Below are 19,946 nucleotides of genomic sequence, written 5' to 3'. Positions count from 1 at the left end.
ACTCAGAAACATGTAGAAATTAATTCCAGAGATAAAGCGTTAAACTGTTTTTCGTCTGTGCCCAATCCGGTCCAAATCACATCCTTACCCCTTATTTATTTATTTTTAATAAATCGTTTCAATCAACAGTCATCCAGACTGATTGTGAGGTTAAATTAGTTTGCTAGCTATGCCAAGGTCATGAAAATTCATCTTTTTGATGCGTTGCCCGCTGTCGTGGGCTGCTTTGGAGCGTGTCGTTGTGTGGGGTTTGGTTTAAGTTCATTAACAGGTCAACACTTGTGATTGGCAAGTGAAGTTTCATGAATGAGGTTTTGTAAGGTTCCTGAGCATGCGGGATACGAAGTAGATACACTGATTATTACACTAGATACATGTAATCAATTTCAAATTTTAATCAAGTTGCATTTTTTTTAAATTCTGTTTTTTTATTAGTCATTTTCTTATGTTTTTTGATGAACTGGCAATCGGTCTGGCAGGCCAGTGAAATTTACTGAAGTGCTATAAAATAGCAGCGATGAACCGTGATGACCAAAGGGTGATTAAAATAAAAATAATCTACTCATATTTACATTCTTCTCACCTTGGAACAATGGCGGATTCTCGATGATGGATGAGGTGCACAGGCAAAATTCACGGACACTCCTCTGAAATATCTATATCTACGTATATACATGCATCTACCGGTATATCTTTATTTATATTTAGGGAGATGTAGTCTTGGCTTTTTTTGTTGGTGCCAGGTATCAATAAAGTTTGTTATAATGTAATAATGGTAACTCAGGTATTTACATGTAAAAAAATTAATTAAAGAGTGCTTCAGTGACACAAGAGTTGGCAACACCCCAAAATGCCGAAACAGGTGGCAATTTAAATATTTTAAAGTCTCGCGATCAAACGCGTAGACCGCAGTCAGTGTCCATAATGCGTTTGTCGATACGAGCAAAGCAGGAAGTGCTCGGGGTGAAATTCTCTTGCGTTTCACGGAGAGCTTCTCTCCAGTGCGTTGTCTTGGGTTTACTACGTTTTGTTTCCAAGTGTACGTTTTATTGCTCGAACAGATGTCAGATGACACAGCGAACCGTCCCAGGGTTGGAGTGGGTGTACTGGTCACAGATTTGGCTCATCCAGGTTGTGTTCTCCTCGGGAAAAGGAAAAGTGTTATGGGGAAGGGAAAGTATCAACTTCCGGGCGGCCATCTTGAGTTTGGGTACGTACAAGGAAGTGGGAACATGACGCCTTGTACGACTTTCGTCGGTGATAATTGCATTCATTAGCGATCCATGGCGCTTTTTGAGGCTCGCGGGCTGGCTGGGCTCAATGCAAGTTCTCTTCGAGCAGTAGTATTGGGGGGGTACACTGGACTGTAAATCTCGCCGGGATTCACTGAGTGGAGCTGCTCTCACGCCTGCTCTCACGGCAAATTCCCTTACATTGCATCTTTGGCTAACAACTGATTTTCGATTTTTAAAAAGTATTATTATTATTATTACTTTTTATATGTCATATGTGTGGCTATATATTGATTTCCCAAAAAGGACAAGATACTAAAATGATGCTCAAATATCTCACACATGATTACATTTAATTTATGTTATATATATACGAGAAAAAAAAAATAGTTAAAAATAAGTACGTAAATATAATATTCTTATCTAAATAAGAAGGCCTCACAACATTTTCTTCTTTCTCTTTGCCTCTGTATGACAGTTAAGTTTTAATTTTTGGTTTTGTTTGGTTCTTTTGTGAATTATTTTTGCGCCATGAACAGCACATTTAATACAGTGGCAATTGTTTTTAAGTAGTGATGGGCAAATGAAGCTTCGTGAAGCACTTGTGCTAGTTTTTTACTCCTCCAAATGGCACTCTTGGTTTAAAGATGCTGTGGATTTTCAGACATTTCCTTTGCATTAACCTTCATCTTTAAACCAAGTGCACCATCTGAAGGAGTAAAAAAAATAAAAATATCCTAAGTGCTTCATGAAGCTTCATTTCCCATCTCTATTTTTAAGTGCTCTATAAATCCACTTCAGTTGATAATTGAGCTATTGTACTGGTTGTGCATCCGTCCACAGACCCCCCCCCCCAAAAAAAAAAAGAAAAAAAAAAAAGAGAACCTTCACTGTTCCATGCATTTGGAGGGGAGCATATACTGACACCACAATGGTTGAATGAAGAGTGCATGGGTGGCCTACACTAAAGTGACAATTTCTTGTACAGGGAAACGTGGGAGGAGTGTGCCCAGAGGGAAGTGTTAGAGGAAGCCGGACTGCATTTGGTGAACATTCGCTTTGCCTCTGTGGTGAATTCCATCAGACTGGAGGAGCAGTGTCACTATGTTGACATTATCATGCAAGGAGAATTGGACAAGGAGCAATCTCAAGAACCTCAAAACTTGGAACCTGAAAAAAATGAGGGTATGTAAGGGAATATTTCGAACCTCAAAAGTTGATCTTCCGTTTTCTTCCGTTTGTCAGTTATTGGCTTTTTTTATTGTGAATCGGCAACCGGTTCAGAATGCCCTCTACCTACCGGCCAAAGATAATTGGGATGGGCTCCTGCAATTTATGTGACTGAATTTATCTCAGTACTCTTGTCGGTCAATTTTCCCATGGTGGAGGTCAACTGGGGTGACTTTGTATTTGCGTCCTATCCCAGGATGGACATGGACGCGGTGGGACCAGTTTCCTCCTGAGGACCAGCTTTTTTTACCCCTGGCCCAGCTGAGAGAGCAACGATACCATCCCTTCACCGGCACAAAAGCGGATACTTTGATCTAACTTGCCTAACACGTATTCTCTGGCGTTGAGCCACCCTTGTCCTCTCCAAAGCAGCTTTTCTCATCACCAAGTGTCGCAAGGGCACATAAAAAGCTAGATGTGAGATCTTTATTTTCATCCCGACAGATGCTGGCATTTTTCCTAGTAATGGGAAACTGAGGCTTCATGTTGCACTGAAGCTTCATGAAGAGTGCCATCTAGAGGAGTCAAAACCTATCACAAATGCTTCATGAAGCTTCACTTACCCATCACCAATTCTTCCTCATTTGACATCATGCTCTCACCATTTAATTTGTTTAATTCACATGAACACTATGTGCCCATAAAATTATACTACTTTTGTATTCCAACATTTATATGCAAACATTTGCCTCTTTGTTTAAAGATGGATTTTAAAGACATTTCCTTTGCACTAATCTTCATATCTAAAACCAAGAGCATCATCCATAGGAGTCAAAAAATATCACAAGTGCTTGATGAAGCTTCCTTTTCCCATCACTTGTGAAATGTACACATTCACGTAAATGCTCCCGTTTTTGTTTTCTTCCAGTGCTGTTTGCTATCATGTTCTGGTGCAGTGAAATTAAATATAAATATGCTTACAGTACGCAATGTTCATTTGTGAGGGTCACGCGTTCGCCATGACACCGAACGCCAACAGCACAGTCCAAATGGTTGGTACGGTGGATACCACGGCACCGTTAAAGACCTTGTTGTGGGCGTAGGTGATGATGTGTAAGGCTCCATCATAAGCTTCCTCACAAGTGGGCCGGATCTGATCCTCGGGGAGCTCGAAACCGTAATGGCCGTCATCTCTCAGCTCAAAGGTGTAGGAAAAGGGGATTCCTATCAAGCGAGCCCAATCTCGGGAAGAACCGGAATTGGGATCTGTGGGTTGACAAATGTCATTTTAACTGTTTACAGCGCCAATCATTCAATAAATCTAACACGGACAAAGATGGAGACTCCCGCACACAGACCCTCAAGAGGACACAATAGAACGCCAAAGTATGTCAACAAAATTTCAATGATAATATGTCATGTGATCACTTACATAATATATCCGGCGAAGTTCCTACTTTGTAGATCTTTCCGTGGACTTTCTTAATGGCCTCCGCTGCACCCATACCAACTTCCATCTAAAGAATCGGACAACACATTAAATATTGACTTTCTTTCAAAATTTCTCATTTACATTATATTATTGCATTTTTATTGCATATTACATTCTATTACTGAAAGATGGTGGTCGAAGCGCATTTACATACGAGTTCCTTGTAGTTGTCGGCCGTGAAATTAGGGTGTCCATAGGGAACCAGAAGCAGCTGGCCGTAGGAGTGAATGGTGAGGAAACACAGGAAGTCCTCTTTGCGGCTTCCCACAAAATAGCTCACAGCCTGCGTCTCAGGCTCGGACTCAGCGCCTCTGCCGCAGTAAATCGATTGGCAGCAGTCAAATGACACCCCGATGGCTTTGAAGAAAAATACAAACGTTTAAATAGACCCCGCGCCTCAAACGGGCACACATTTTGGATGACATCCTCAGAGAGAGCAACTCACTGCCCCAATTGGCGTCGTAGTTGCGGTTAAGATCTGTCCCCGAGCAGTTGCAGCCGGCGGGTTCGGGTGATCTGTTCTTCCTCCAGAGACGGGTCTAAAAGGGTCAGTGTAGATGGTTTTAGTCACGCGGTTCCGCCACGTTATTGTGGAAACGCAAGAGGTCAAGAATTTACAATGGACGGCAAGCTGGAGCCGATCCCAACGGACTTTGGGTCCGACCAAACAGAAATAAATGAGACTCAGTGTGTGTTTAACTACATATAGCAGGAAGTGTTATGGAAATTTTGATTACAGGAAGTCCTTGACAGCTCGAATGTTCAGAAAACCCACTTTTTGTACAGACATATTCGACACCTTTAAGTGTTGAAACAGACGGTGGACGACAACACAGTTGAAATATGAACGAACTGTTTGGAAGCAAACGAACGACAAGGAAAAGTAGTTTTTCATTGACCAGCGTCTGTTTGGTGTTTTGAGTGACATCTGGTGGCCATTTGTATAATAGCTCTTGCGGTTTGTTTTTTTCCCAATAGGTAAATCGACCAGGACGTTTTCTTTTAAATCACGAAAATATGACACTTTAGAAATACCGTATCAAGAAAGGCAATTAGTCAATGGGGTGGGGGATGGTATAATAGTATATTAATAATATTTGGAATAGCGGTGGTAAGAAATTATCCCCTTTTTTAATGGCGGTCTCAGCAAAGTCATCAGAAATGGTCAAAAATGTTCCCATTCGCGATTAAAATTAATCTACAATAGAGCGAAAAAAAGTTCTTAAATTTCATTTCATTTGGCATTTGCACATTTTCAAAGATGCGGTTGGGGCTTCTTGTGCATGTTTCCCATTTGGAAAATGTCTTTGTGTTCATATAATTCGTTTTCAAGTACTCACTTTGGCCACTAACTAAACATAGAAAGGTATTTGTGAGCTTTTTTTTCATGTTTTATGATCCCGAAATGTTCCATCTCATCTTTCAATTGCATTTGCCAGATGACTCTTCAGTCGGTGAGCTCACCGGATTGCCAGAAACTGATCGACATCCAATTCGATTCTTATGACATTATCCCTTTATCAAGCTCCATGCTAATGCCATGCCATATTTTGCTGTGGTGTAGTTAGCAACGTGCAGTCCTCAATTTATTTCACAGAAGAAATCTATCACTGACCGAGTTGTCCTTCCACGAATAGATGTAGCCGTCCATGTTGAGCATGGTCCATGTTCCGAATCATCTCTGCCATTTTTGGGTCCATTTTGTAGGTGTGCAAGATCTGAAATGAAAAGAGGTCGCTGTTCCATATCTTTGCTCAGTGAATGTTACCCTCATGTGCCGTCAATGTAGAACATAGGGGTGCGATTACCCGGCTGACAAAGTATTGACAGAAGGCCGGAGCGATCCACTCCCTGGCGTGAATACCGCAGTCCATCCAGATGGCTTTCTTTTTCACTCCAGTGTCTTCACCGATCTGCAAAGCAAACCGTACGACGGTATTTCTATTTTGGGTCCTGTGGTGAAACGTGGGGTTACCTTGAGCAAGCTGATTGTCCGTAGTTCATAGGTTTTTCCATAATCCATCACAGTCACAATGTCAGGATAGTTCTTTGCGAGTTGAGCCATCCATTCAGAGATCTGTTGGATAAAAAAAGAATAATAAATCTTACACCTTGGTCAGACTGCGGGTAAAAATAAATTACAAATACAGTAAAGTCTCGTTATATCGATATTCAAGGGAGTCCGAAAAAATATCGATATAACCGGGACTATCGATATATCCAACCCTGTTTGCATGTAATTTTCTCCGTGCGTGCATAGAAATAGTATCGATATAACCGGGACTATCGATATATCGATATAACGAGACTTCACTGATATATATATATATATATATATATATATATATATATATATATATATATATATATATATATATATATATATATATATATATATATATATATATATATTTTACATTTAGAATCAGTGCAGGTGCATGCTGGCCATGATCGAAATCAAATTTGTCTTCGAGTGTGTCAGTCTATGTGTGAGGGTGTGTGTGTATTTTTACCTCTGACATGGGATGATATCTGTAGTAGTCGTACTCACGTCTGTTACACACACCAGATAGGATAAAAAAATCCATGACACAATTTCGCTACACTTTAGGGAAATATACAAAATGTTCTAGATTTGTGTGTGTTAGTGAGTGTGTTCATGTGAGTATGTGTGTGTGTGTGTGTGTGTGTGTGTGTGTGTGTGTGTGTGTGTGTGTGTGTGTGTGTATGTATGAGAGTGTGTGGGGGGAGGTGGTAGGTTGAATGGGTGTGTGTGTGCGTGTGTGTGTGTGTGTGTGTGTGTGTCTGTGTGTGTGTACAATTTGATTTTCTTTCACTATTGGAACATAGCGAATTTATCGCAAAATGCAATTTACAATACAATACAATACAAGACAAGACAATGCATATTGATTTGAGGTGATATTCATTTTGTCTCGAAAAAGTATGTTCTTCGACCAATCCTCGTCTCAAAAATATTAAATCCAATTTCTGAAAAAAAAAAACCAACTCACGTTTCCAGCGTTGCAGCTGCTGCCACTGAGAACAGAGCCACAAGAGCGATTCCAACATTACAGATTGCTGTCATGTCGAGAAGAGTTGTTTGGTTGCAAACTTTAGGACCTGAGGTTCCGTTTTATAGGAAGCGCGGCTCCCGTCGATAGCGTAAAATCAGATAAAGATGAACCTTTGCTTCAGTTGCAGAAGTGTTATCATGATGCAGTTCATTTGTCCCGGCGACTTTATTGGCCAGTTAATTTGTAATCTCATTTGAAGGTTACCGGATAATTTTACTGAATCAACATTTATTTATGGTATAGCATAAAAAAAACATTTAGAGGTTCATTTTGTTTGTCCTCATAGCTAAGTGGCTCTTTCATCCGATTTTGGGCAAGTGGCAAGGCACAAACTGGACTAGTCGCCGGCCAATCTTGCGGCACTTATAAGCAACCTTAGGAACTTCCACTCACCTCTATGGACTATTTTGACTCTTTAATGAAGCTCAAACGTATGTTTTTAGTACAAATAGGCAAGTGAAGCTTCATGAAGCACTTGTGATAGTTTTTGACTCTTCTAGATGGCACTTTTGGTTTCAAGATGCAGTGGATTTTTAAGACAGTTTCTTTGCACTAACCTTCATATTCAAACCAAGAACACCATCTGGAGGAGTCAAAAAATATTACAAGTGCTTCATAAAGCTTCATTTTACCATCACCACTAAACATGACCCCTCAATTTACCCAGGTATCCATCCATCCCGTAAAGTTTTTTTAAAAAGCCGGCATACAATTGTTTTATTGATTGAAGATGATTTTCAGTCACAAGAGGGCGAAAAGACAAAAGGATCAGGGCAAGTGTTTCATGAAGCTTCGTTTTCCCATCCGTAGTTTTTAGCACGTCAGAGGAATTTGCAGCACCTTGTGCACTGTAAAATTCATTTTCTTTTTTTCACAAGTGTGCATATTCACTTTCTATATCCATCCATCCAATCATTCATCCAACTGTCCACTTTCACGTTCACTTTCATATCTCAGGGACAATTTGCAACTGGCCAATTTTGATGACAATGAACATTTTTATAATGTAAACGACCAGACTAACCCCACCCCAAAAAATATAGTGAAAAGGTCTTTCTTACAACAAAGCGTGGGAAGCTAACTGTCGCCGTGACCTTGCTGATGAATCAAATATACAGTGTGGGATTCCCTGCTGTTGCTTGGCAACGCTTTTGATCAACTGTGCATTGTTGCACTTTGCAGGCACGGCGCCCAAAACATGTCCGGTAAACGGAAGCCAATCTTGCAGTCTGTGATGACGATTGGCATATGCCAGTGGTGGCCAACATTTGCTGACTGAAAGTCTTCAGAGATGATGAAGGAATGCTTCATTATTTGTTTCAGGTCTTAAGGAATCATTTTGTCTCCATATACACATATTTTTTTATTGACATGTTGAGACTCGCGGCCCAGTGGTAAAGTGGTTAGCGCATCTACCTCACAGTGCAGAGGTGCCGGGCCCGCGTGGTTTTTCTCTGGGTACTCCGGTGTCCTTCCCACATTCCAAAAACATGGGTGACAGGCTGATTGAACTCAATAAAAAATGGTGGTGGACTGGTTAGCCCACCGACCTCATAAAGCACAGGTACCAGGTACGATCCCGGCTCTGGACTACCTGTGTGAAGTTCTCTGGGTGCCCGCATGGGTTTTCTCCGGGTACTTCAGTTTCTTTCCAAATCCCCAAAACATGCATGGAAGGCTGATTGAAAACTCCAAATTGTCCCTGGGTGAGATTGGGGGCAGGGATGGTCATTTGTCTCTGTGTTGCCTTGTGAGGCTGGCAACCGATTCAGGTTGTCCCCCGCCTACTGTCCAAAGACTGCTAGAATTGGTTCTAGCAACCCCCGCGACTCATGTGAACATAAGAGGATTGGAAAATTGGTAGATGGTGTGTTTATACTCAATTATTTGGTCATGTGTTCACTTTCTTAAATGCTCATACTGGATGAGACGTCATAGTGGTCTCAGATAGCTGTCCCATGGGGAAACTGTTTGCAATGGTGGTACACGTCCAAGGTGGCCTTTCATCCCGGCGTAAACCGGACATTACATCTCATTTCGCAGAAGTTTTAGTGGCCGGAGCTTCAAAGGGACATTGTGGAGTTCGTCAAGGCCTGCCCGGCCTGCGCCTGTGATAAGGCCTCGCACCAGCCCCCGGCTGGATTGCTTCAACCCCTACCGGTTCCCCACCGACTTTGGTCTCATATTTCCATGGACTTTGTCACGAGCCTTCTGACTTCCCAAGGAAAAAACGGTGGACTGTTTTTCAAGTCGGCCCATTTCATTCCTCTGTCCAAGTTGCCGTCTGCCCTTGAGATGGCTAATCTACTTGTGGACCAGGTTGTAAGTCTTCATGGGATCTCGGTGGACATTGTGTCTGACCGAGGCTCCCAGTTTGTTTCCAGGGTCTGGAAGCGGCTCTGCAGGTCTGTTGGGGCCACAGGAAGCCTGACGTTAGGGTTAATTTCAATGAAGTCGAAGCGACACCCCAGTGCTTCATGAAGCTTCATTTCATCCTTCACTTATCAGAAGCTTTGCGAAAGGCGATGTTCACGTATCGCAGCACGCCTTCTCAGCATCTTTGCAACCGACAATTTTGAGTATCTCCGGGTCATTTCACTTGCATTGGATGCGAAATGGAAGTTCCTGTGCAAAAGCAACAGAAAGCGGACCCCCCCTCTCCACACACACACACACCGAGTGGCTTTCGCCATCCGCATCATTACCTTCAGCAGGTGTGTCTCACGATGCCGCTGATGGATGGTGCTCGTGATGTCAGCAGGGGCTGCAAACTGGAAGCCGCATCCCGATTGGCTGCGATGCTAACAGAGAGAGAAAGAAGGGGAGAGAGAGCGGGAGCAAAAGAGCGAGTCCGAAAGCTCCGACTTCATTCCTCTACAGCGGCGTCTCCGTCTCCGCAGTGCGCGTCGTACGTCACCATCTCCACGCTCACGGCACAATTTCCATCTCTGCAAACAATCTCTGTGTGTTTTTTTCCCTTTCCTTTTTTTCCTCCACCCGCCCAAGTTTCTCTCAAACACGACTTGGATTCCCCACACAACGACGGTCCCTTGATCACTCGTGCGTGCAGGTGCGAGCCCATGCAGACGGCGGAGAGAATGTCCCTGCAGGAGGGAAACATCAGCGCGTCGGAGGCGTCCGGCTGCGTGGAGCTGTGGAATATCAGCGTGGAATTGACCGGCTTCAATAACAGCTGCACCAACAAATCCTCCGTCCTGAAATCCACCAACAGACCCAAAGGTAAATGTCTTAAAATTATATTTTATTCAACCCCCCCATCCCACCCCCATACACGCGCACACACACACACACACACACACACACACACACACACACACACACACACTCCATCCCCTCCAGATATCCACGATTGTCGTTCCCTTGGCGGTGCTAAAGTGAGATTCAACTCAAAGTTGTCCATCTCGTTCTCTTCACCAGCTCAGTGTTGTAAAGAAGAAGGAAAAAAAACCCTCCCGGCCATTATCATGTTTAATTAACACTCCCTCCTTCTTCTTTATTAATAGTAGATTTTTTTTATTTATTCATGTTCTTTCCTCGCAGCACACTTGTAGCAAAAAACAAAGCAAAACAAACTAAAAAATAACATAGATAGCTCAAGAGCCTCCATAAACTAACTTCAAACTCAGTCGTGTGTAGTTTTTGATGAAATTGGATTTTTAAATTGAGCTTGATTAAATTAAAATGTCGCTACTCCGTTCAACCAATTGCGACTTTAAAACTCTGCTATTTTGAAGAAATATTTTAATATTTCTCTCAATACTGTACCATTTTGGCTTAATGCGACTTTATTTTGTGTGTAATTTCCCGGTCGACCACTCGAGGGAAGCACACCAGTAAACGCGTGTAAAGTGGTGATGGGAAAACGAAGCATCATGAAGCACGTATGCTATTTTTTAATTCCCCCAGATGGTGGTCTTTGGTTAAAATATGAAGGTTGGTGCAAAATAAATGTTTTAAAATTGCATATACAATGATAACTCAGTTTACAAACTTAATTAGTTCCCAGAAAAGGTGAAAAGTTCGTCTGCCAAACATTTATTTCCCATAAGAAACCATTAAAAAATAGAATAATCCGTTCCCGGGTCCCCATATCACATAATTTTCTACTAAATACGCCTTAAAACTACACAAAATATACCTTATTTTATGTATAATAAATGTGCTATTGTATTGTAATTAAAGAAATAAACTGTACTGTATAATAAAGTCATTTTATTGACCTTTGTGATGGTCGTTGATGTAGTTGCCTCTTGATGATATCCGAGTGAAATCGCCATGCGATTATAAGCATGGCGATAATAGCCTCCACTCGATAACAAACCACGTCTGCACTCAAAGGGGGTGTGGAAAACTAGTCCGCCAGCCACAGTGGCACTATTCGACCGTGTGGTTTGGTGTTCATCCTCCGAAAATTAGTTTGTATGCCAAGATTATATTCTCGCAAATTTAATGTTCGTAAGGCAAAAAGCTAAAGCGTTCGTAAGCTGAGGATTCACTGTATCTTAAAATCAAGAGTCCCATCTAGAACGAAGCTTCATGAAGCGCTTGTGATATATTTTTTTGACTCATTCAATATGAAGATTGGTGCAATGTCTTAAAAATCCATTCCTTTCAACACTTTGCTGCTGTGAAATGTAAATTTCACCACTGCGCGTTTAATAAAGGCAAATCCAAATCCATGGCGTCTCTAAACCAAGAGTGTCATCTGGCTGGAGGAGTCAAAAATGTTCACAAATGTTTCATGAAGCTTCACCAGTGTAAAGAAGAAACTGGACGTTTTTTACTACAGCGACTTGATCCTACTTTTTACACCTACTAAAAAGAATGGCCGTAGGCCTTTTTTGCAAAGTATATCTTTGGATATAATTATTGATGTATGTGAAAAGAAGTTTGTTTGCTTCGGAGGTTGACGGGCCAGCGCACTTTTGCACAATAAAATCTTGTGCTCTCAATGCACATTTTACATGTTTTGCACTTCGAACTCAAAAAAAAATTGCCTGTATTTCAATCTGAAAAATAATATAGGGCACAATTGAAATGCTCGGCTGACCGGTTTAAAGAATAATTGGGCTACAAATTGCCCGCAAGCCATCATTTTCTCACCCTCCGCTGAGAATTTGACGAATCAAATGCATTTGATCGTTTTCTCCAAGAAAGGATAAAAACTGGACAATTTCTACCTGTCTCAGCTTTGTATTGATCTTGTATCCGCCATCACGTCGTAATGATGCAACAGAGAGCCTCAACCATGGCCCGTCTGACTCAATAAATCACAGAAATGCCGCAAGGGTCCGGACATAAGATCTCCGGCGTTTATTTCACAGCCACGGCTGTCAATGATCCGTGACATTCCTTCTCATTTGCACACACTGGAGTCGTCTCAATCGAGGCGGGGAAGGACATCTTGGCCGATTGTCCACTCGTTGAAAATTAAGTCATTCGTTATTGTTAATCACCGGCCGCCATCAACAGGAGCGCTGCCGCACAATGACCAAGTTAATGTTTGTTTGTTCGTCTGTCTATTGAATATATATATATATATATATATATATATATATATATATATATATATATATATATATATATATATATATATATATATATATATATTCAACAGACAGACGAACAAACAAACATTGATATCTATCTATCTATCTATCTATCTATCTATCTATCTATCTATCTATCTATCTATCTATCTATCTATCTATCTATCTATCTATCTATCTATCTATCTATCTATCTATCTATCTATCTATCTATCTATCTATCTATCTATCTATCTATCTATCTATGTATAGATATATATATATACATAGATAGATAGATAGATAGATAGATAGATAGATAGATAGATAGATAGATAGATAGATAGATAGATAGATATATGTATATATGTATATGTATGTATGTGTGTGTATCTACCTATTTATTCATTTGTATTTATTTATTTATGTTTATTTGTTTATTTGTTTATTTTTGATGTGTTTATTTATGTAGTTTTTACACAATTTGGTGGTGATGCAGTGAAATTCAGATTTAAAAAAAAATGTATTTATTTTTAATTAAATCAACACTGATGTGAAAGACAATGGCCTGGCGTATGGTAACCTGATCTTGTTCACCGCGTGCCATTTTAATCAGCTTCAGTAAAAAATGTGGAGCTATTGAAGGATTTGAGAACAGCGGCGGTTTTAAGAGATGGATTTTCCCGCTTGGAACTGAATCGAAGCAATCGTCCCAGAGACTTATTAAACAAAGCGTCAATTTCCTTTGAGCCGAAACATCTTTGACATGGCATCATCCGGCATTTGGGGTGTTGAGTTTAAAAAGCGTTTGTACATGAAGTTGCGTGTCTCTTTATAATAAGGTGAATTCACTCTGCAAGCTGTCTTTGTCATTCAAATCTTTTCTCTTGGGGTTGCTTGAAAATTGAATTATTCCGTTCCAGCCTCCGCCCCCTAAAACATATGGAGTGATTGTTCTTTTTATTTGTAACTCCTCAGTGATGGAGAGTCTCCAGTCAAGAGTCTTCATTTGATCCAAAATGCTGCCGCTTTGACTAGTACTTGTAATAGGGAGCACATCCCTCCAACTGTGGCGTCCATTCGCTATTGATGGGAAAGTGAAGCTTTATGAAGCACTTGTGTTAGTTTTTGCCTCCTCTAAATGACATTCTTGTTTTAAAGATGCAGTGGATTTTTTCCCCTTTGCACTAACCGTCATATTTAAACCCAGAGCACCACCTGTAGGAGTCAAAAACATCAAAAGCGGCTCATGAAGCTTCGTTTTCCCATCACTACCATTCACCGACTCCCAAAACATGTTTGACGTCTTTTTAATATCCTATTATTATTTTTTTGTAATCTTTAAATTGCCTCACCTTACTTCTCTGAGCTGCTCCGCCCCCGCATTCATACATAAAGACATGGTGACTCATATTGTCATTCTACATGTGCTGCTACAGTTTAGGTGGTCCAATAGATAGCTGAAAGTGGAGTCGTGAATAGCATCTCTGGTGTTTCCTCACCGTGTTAACACTAAGCTCACGCACATGAAGGCGGAGTGCGCAATTCTGTTATGTTAAGTTCAACACAGTAAACTTTACCGGTTGTGACAAAGGTTAGCCTCTATTTTGTTGTCAAGAAACCTAAAATAAAAATGAATCTTCTTCTTTTCCTTTTGGCTTTTCCCTTCAGGGGTCACCACAGCGAATCAATGTCCTCCATCTAGCCCGGTTTTGTGCATCCTCTTCTCTCACACCAGCTACCTTCATGTCCTCTTTGACATGAAGGTTTCTTTCCTAGTTTCTCCCTTAAAAAACAATGAATAAATACAATAAAATAAAATTAAAATAAAAAAAATAATAAATATACAAATAAATAAATAACATAAAATGAATAAATAAATGAATATAAAATAAATGAATAAAATAAACAAAAATAAAGAAACAAATAAATGCACAAACAAATAAATAAATAAATAAATAAATAAATAAATAAATAAATAAATAGGTGGAATCCAAACGTCTTGCATGTCAAAATTTCCCCACCATCAGAATCAAAGCTGTACACTTTCAGAAACACCCATCTCGATGAAGCCATTATTTATGGGTCATATCAAAGACATTCCCGCAACTGTTTACCCGTCCACACTGTCACGGAACATTTCCTGAAATGTATTTGCTTTTGGAACACGATAATTTGGGTTTTATGGCCGTAATACGCTGGCGGTGGAGACGGTTAACGTGTACGCAGTGGCTCTTAAAGCTCACATTTGTCGGTATGAAACGTCGCAGATGCAGAATTGACTCACTATGGAATTCTCCTGAGAGGTTGCAGTGCTGTAATTCAACCTCCGCTTGTCTGTCTTATTTCAAGGCTTCCCTTGAAATAGATATGCGCTTACGCCTACAAGACAATGTTTTTGTGTTTTTGTTTTCCTACTGTTTCCTAACAAACAGCAACAGCTAAATTGTCACCCGGTGACAAATCACAGGAAATTCACTCATACATAAATGATCAACGAACATTCCCGCCGGGGCCTCGGAACTAATTGGATACGTGCAGAGTTTGTCGTTGCCGTTACCAATGGCTCTCTGAGAATGTCCACGCAAGTGGCCGATCAATTTTTTTAACCCCCATGGGGTGGCAGAACTAATTCAGTTGAATAACGCTTTATCTGTAAGTTGCCTTCCGGAAATGAGCGCACCTTGCACGGCAGTGCTGTCAAAGGACACATTTGGTGTGACTTTAATGAGAATCTACAGAAATAGCGTGTCGCGAAGGAGAAGGTCCCAAAAAGATTTATTCAGTTCGAAGCGCCCACGTTTTTTTGGGGGAAAGAGCTGCTGAACTTGCATATAGGCAATTGAAATCGGTGGAATTTGGCATTTGTGACAAAATAGATTTTTCCTTTTAGCATTTTTTTATTTTTTATTTTTTCCCTCCTATTGATTTATATTGCAAGTGCAATGAACAAGCAGGAGGTTGACCGACTACCAATAGTGACGGAGCACATGTCGACAGACAATACAGGCATTCCTTATCATCTGCAAAAAAAAACAAACAAACATGACTGCAGCTTACCGAGACACTGAGGCCATCAAGTAGAAGCACACAGAGTGCTATTTTTCTTTGAAAATAAAAAATAATAGATTTTTTTTTTTGGGTGGGGGAATGCTGAAATGGGTGATGATGATCTTATTTGTGACCTGGAAAAAAAATGTTGCGTCAAAAGAACGGTTGTGGCTGTTAAATGAGAGGCTAATATAGCAATCAATCATTATGGGGACTTGCAAAAGTAACGTTTTATGTCGCAGAAGTCCCCCCCCCCCAAAAAAAAAAAAAAAAAAACACTGAGATTTTAGCAAGATGCTGCGATGACCGTTTAGGCTAAATGTCATGTTGCATCTCTGCCTATTACATCACCATTTTAGATATCCGATTGGAACAAGTGTGTGTGTGTGGGGGGGGGGGGTTGAATTATCGGCATGTAAATTAAGAGCGGTTTGCATAATATTGATTTATCCCGCATTGCCGTAAAATAGCCTGATTACAATTCATACCACCCCGCTGAATAAAAAACAAAAACATATGGAGTGATATTTGAAAACCAAGGTTGGTTATGAAATAGGAATTGTGTGGACACTGTCGAACTCCTGAAATATTTCACAGCGGCTTTGTCACTTTTTAGCAAATCCTTCCTGGACCAACTTTGCGGAAAGGTTATTTGCTCCCTTCAATCACAACCCTGACGCGTCTCATCTCTCGCTGGCCAAGAATAAAGCCAAACGACACGAGGTGTTGAAACCTGAACGACTCCCCCGTGAGGTATCAGAATTACGGCGGAGCCGGCCGCGATCCTCAGTCAGACACTGAGTGCTTCTGTAAGCTTTGATCGCACCGCCCCCCCTCCAACCCCACCTTCCTTCCACCCCCCTCCTCATGTTTCATGTCAAGACTCGGAAATGTGTCCGATGTGGACATTTTCGAAATGCGACGTGCGGTTGCTAGGCTAGAGTGAATCAACGTAAATGAAGCAGCCAGACCGGCAAGGCCCGGGGAGGGGAGGTCGAGAGTTGCTCGCATATTTGCTGGCGCTCAATAAAGATAAGCTCATTTTTCACTCCTCACTGTGGCGAGATAGAGCGCCACATGGTTGAGCTCCCACCTCGGACATCTGTAGAGCGGCGGGTCTTTTTTAATTTATTTTATTTAGCATTGCTGACAATTATATTGGAAGATGTGAGCCAAGCTTACTTTCAAACAGCTTTGCGAAGGATAAAATAGGACTAAAATGCCCCCCCACCCCCACCCCCATGGTGTACTGTCACTCTGTTTTTGCTATTGTCATCATGCAAAAGTGAAAACAGTCCAGTGAGGCAGCAGGTGCTCATATATACATTATATGTAGTGAGTGTGAGAGCCACTGTCCAGGATGAAACATCCAAGCTCCATGAATACATCAAAGAAATGGCTCCAGCGGATGATGTATTCAAAGAATGTCTCAAACGATGGGGAGCAGAAGATGAAGTGCTGGAAGAGGGATCATCATGGGATCGCTACATCCACGACAACGGCTTTCCTCTGCCCTTTATCTATGACCATGATATCTGGTTGGTTAGCCATTACCCTCTTATCAGTATGTATCTGGAAGTCCCTCAGGATCTTTGCTCGGTCATTCTCTACTACATTGGGAAGTGTTTCCATACTGCCAACTCTACTGTAGGCAATGGTTGGTCGGGGTGGGACTGTTAGCATCAGTGACGTGCGGTGAAGTTCATGGCTGGAGAGGCACTGACGTCATCATAGTCAGATTTACAAACATATGAACTCTACAGAGTAGCGTATTCAGCATTTGATTGGCAACAGTTAACGTGTTTTGTTTAAAATGTCATGTCAGCATTCTTTATATACAAACTGTCGCATAGAAAAAATAAAAATAAAAATAAAAAAACGTTATTGTGTTACCTTTACTTGTAAATGAAGTCCATGCGCCGCTCCTTCTGAAGAAAGGCATCGATAACTTCTTTGTAGAAGCCTTCATTATCTTTCTTCAGTTTTACAAGTCTCTCTGTCTCAATGGAGATCATTGCCAGTGAAGAAAGTCGTCCTTGATCAGTCCTGTTCCGACTGTATGTTTTCAGTCTTTTCAGTGCTGAGAATGACAATCTCATCTACTTCTACAGCAACAAATGGGGCTGTACCGATCTCACTTTTAATGTCATTTGTAATGACATCACCAACTGCTTCAATTAAATCGTTCTGTATTCTGTTTGACAGGCCGGAAAATACAGTGGATGTCTCCAAATGTCTCGCTAGCCGCTAGCCTGTCATCTTTCTCAGCGAAAGCATGTAATAGTTCAACATAGTTGCCACGATGAGCAGAGCCTTTACTTTCATAATTTCCACGAAATGACAGCTGTTGTTTGGCAGCATACAAGCAGGTGGCATTGATGAGATCTTTTAAAATCTCCCGGTTCTCCTTTACCTTAGCATTGTGGATGCTGATGTTGAGTCTTCGCTGTTCATCCAAAGCCAAGTCGATCCTGGTCATCCCGAATGTTTTTAGTGTGATTTGTGTGGTCGACCGCTCATGTTTGATGAGGCTCCGTTGTCATCATGGAAATATCAAATGAAAAAATAAATTAAACCGTTATATTTATTTAGTGATTTGTACTTTAAAGTTCTTTTCCATTTAACTGCACCATTTTTGGATTTTTTTTCAAAATCGCGGAATTTTCACATTTACCATTCAAATACTAAGTAGAGATGTGCGGTGAGGCAGCAGCCGGCTGAGCCTCACCATGCCATGGATTGCGCAATGACTGTGCTAACTCGGCTGCTTGCTCTGCAGTGAGACCGCATTGCTGTCCCTCTGCATATCGCGATTAAAGTGTTCAAACACTTTTAGTATATGAACTAAATGTATACAGTTTAATGTACAGTCACTGTACATAATAAACACTGCACTCTTCTTCTTTCTTCTTTTCCTTTCGGCTTTTCCCCTTAGGGGTCGCCACAGCGAATCAATGTCCTCCATCTATCCCGGTTTTGTCTCCATTTATCCCGGTGTTTACTGTAGCTTGACGTCCCGAATTCTATTATTCTGCAGCCGTGGAGTCGCAAGTATCTCTGGAATCACAAGCGCCCCCTGCCTGTCATGAGGCGGGAGAACTGTGTGCCTCACCTACGCACAGTGTTTTCATAAAAATAAAACAAAATAAACACTGTAGTACAGTGTTTATAATGTACAGTGACTGTACATTATATACACTAGCTAAACTGTAGAAATTTAGTTCATATACTCAACGTGTTTGAATGCTTTAATAGCGATATGCAGAAGGACAGCAATGCGGTCTCACTGCAGAGCAAGCCAGCACAGTTAGCATAGTGATTGCACAATCCATGTTGAGGCTCAGCCGGCTGCTGCCTCACCGCTTGTCTCTACTTAGTATTTGAATGGTAAATGTGAAAATTCAGCGATTTTGAAAAAAATCCAAAAACGGTGAAGTGAACACTGGACAAGAACTTTAAAGTACAAATCACTAAATACATATAACTGTTTAATTATTTTTTTCATTTGATATTTCCATGACAGGTTTCCATGATGACAGGTGAGGCACTGCCTCACCTGCCTCCCCTGACTGCACGTCACTGGTTAGCATGATGGCAAAAAAACACAGAATAGCAAAGACAAAAGAGTGTTAATGCTTAATCATCATTGGCCGGGATGAAACGCGGAGTGACTCCCCGTGCCAAAACGCGTCTGGAGGCCCGCGCCGCAGACCTCGCGACGACTGACTTGTGCCTCGTCACCAGCGTTAATCAGGAGTGCACAGTCAGCACCACGCTCGCCTGTTCTCGACCTCGTCCTGTCACATGCCCTCACTTTCAAAAATGACTGGCACTGCTGACAGACCGGGGCATGTCAGGGGGAGTACCCCTACCTCACCCCCACCTCCTGCCATGTGTAAAATGACGAATGACGATCCGCCGGTGGGAAAAGCTCCCGGCGTTCGTTTCAGTGTCTTTTTGGGGAAATCCCCCCCCTGCGTAAATATTGATCGACGCCGTGGAGACGGATATTTATTTTCCATCTCCCTTTTCCAGTTTGACGATGACTTCCTCGAGCGATCTGCTCAACCTTGTTTGTTGCTTCATCTTCAAGCAAGCAAATATTGACACGAAGACATTAATCTGTTGATTTTGTGACTCAAGTTGTCAGTGAAAGGCAGAGAAACGAGCTCAGATGGCTTTCTGTCATTTCTATCTTTTTTCTTTGCTTATACTTTCTAATTTTGTTTTGCACGTGTCAGATGTTATCCCCGCAAATGGAAGGCGTCGGCATTTCGGTCAGCCGAGATGAAGATTCCAATTATTGTCTGACATGTTTTTGGGGTCTTTGAGTGTGAGGAATAATTTTGATGAAATTGAACGTGCAGTCCATTAG

General features: G+C 41.3%; 3 protein-coding genes across 3 annotated transcripts in view; 2 read left to right on the top strand and 1 right to left on the bottom strand.

Moving 5' to 3' along the window:
• Positions 1 to 24: 24 nt before the first annotated feature.
• Positions 25 to 3,387, top strand: nudt15 (nudix (nucleoside diphosphate linked moiety X)-type motif 15). Its single transcript, XM_089008394.1, has 3 exons — positions 25 to 1,210; positions 2,221 to 2,417; positions 2,659 to 3,387. Exons 1-3 carry the CDS (start codon positions 1,062 to 1,064, stop codon positions 2,778 to 2,780), a joined length of 468 nt encoding a protein of 155 aa, XP_088864520.1. The 5' UTR covers positions 25 to 1,061; the 3' UTR covers positions 2,781 to 3,387.
• cpo (carboxypeptidase O) lies at positions 2,262 to 7,437 on the bottom strand. Its single transcript, XM_089008383.1, is given in 11 exon segments — positions 2,262 to 2,402; positions 3,384 to 3,668; positions 3,835 to 3,919; positions 4,049 to 4,251; positions 4,340 to 4,433; positions 5,510 to 5,555; positions 5,557 to 5,612; positions 5,703 to 5,807; positions 5,870 to 5,971; positions 6,408 to 6,447; positions 6,909 to 7,437. Coding segments are annotated over 10 exon segments (1,065 nt in total). The 5' UTR covers positions 6,983 to 7,437; the 3' UTR covers positions 2,262 to 2,402; positions 3,384 to 3,408.
• A 2,239-nt stretch (positions 7,438 to 9,676) lies between these two features.
• Positions 9,677 to 19,946, top strand: part of LOC148903757 (cholecystokinin receptor-like) — a 23,746-nt gene continuing 13,476 nt past the window's right edge. The window contains exon 1 of the mRNA XM_089008343.1: positions 9,677 to 10,211. Within this exon, the coding sequence (XP_088864469.1) occupies positions 9,698 to 10,211 (514 nt within the window). The 5' untranslated portion in view covers positions 9,677 to 9,697. The remainder of the gene's footprint in view (positions 10,212 to 19,946) is intronic.

Source organism: Hippocampus bargibanti, linkage group LG01 (assembly GCF_051943395.1).
Source record: "Hippocampus bargibanti isolate YZ-2025 linkage group LG01, ASM5194339v1, whole genome shotgun sequence".
NCBI lineage: Eukaryota > Metazoa > Chordata > Actinopteri > Syngnathiformes > Syngnathidae > Hippocampus > Hippocampus bargibanti.
This window is presented reverse-complemented; position numbering and strand designations above follow the sequence as displayed.

What these genes read in the sequence shown, in the direction of transcription:
- nudt15 (XM_089008394.1), top strand. Translation starts at nt 1,062, where the DNA reads ATGTCAGATGACACAGCGAACCGTCCCAGGGTTGGAGTGGGTGTACTG. An exon ending in GGCGGCCATCTTGAGTTTGG is followed by an intron (nt 1,211 to 2,220) that starts GTACGTACAAGG and finishes TTTCTTGTACAG; the next exon opens with GGAAACGTGGGAGGAGTGTG. An exon ending in GGAACCTGAAAAAAATGAGG is followed by an intron (nt 2,418 to 2,658) that starts GTATGTAAGGGA and finishes GTCCTATCCCAG; the next exon opens with GATGGACATGGACGCGGTGG.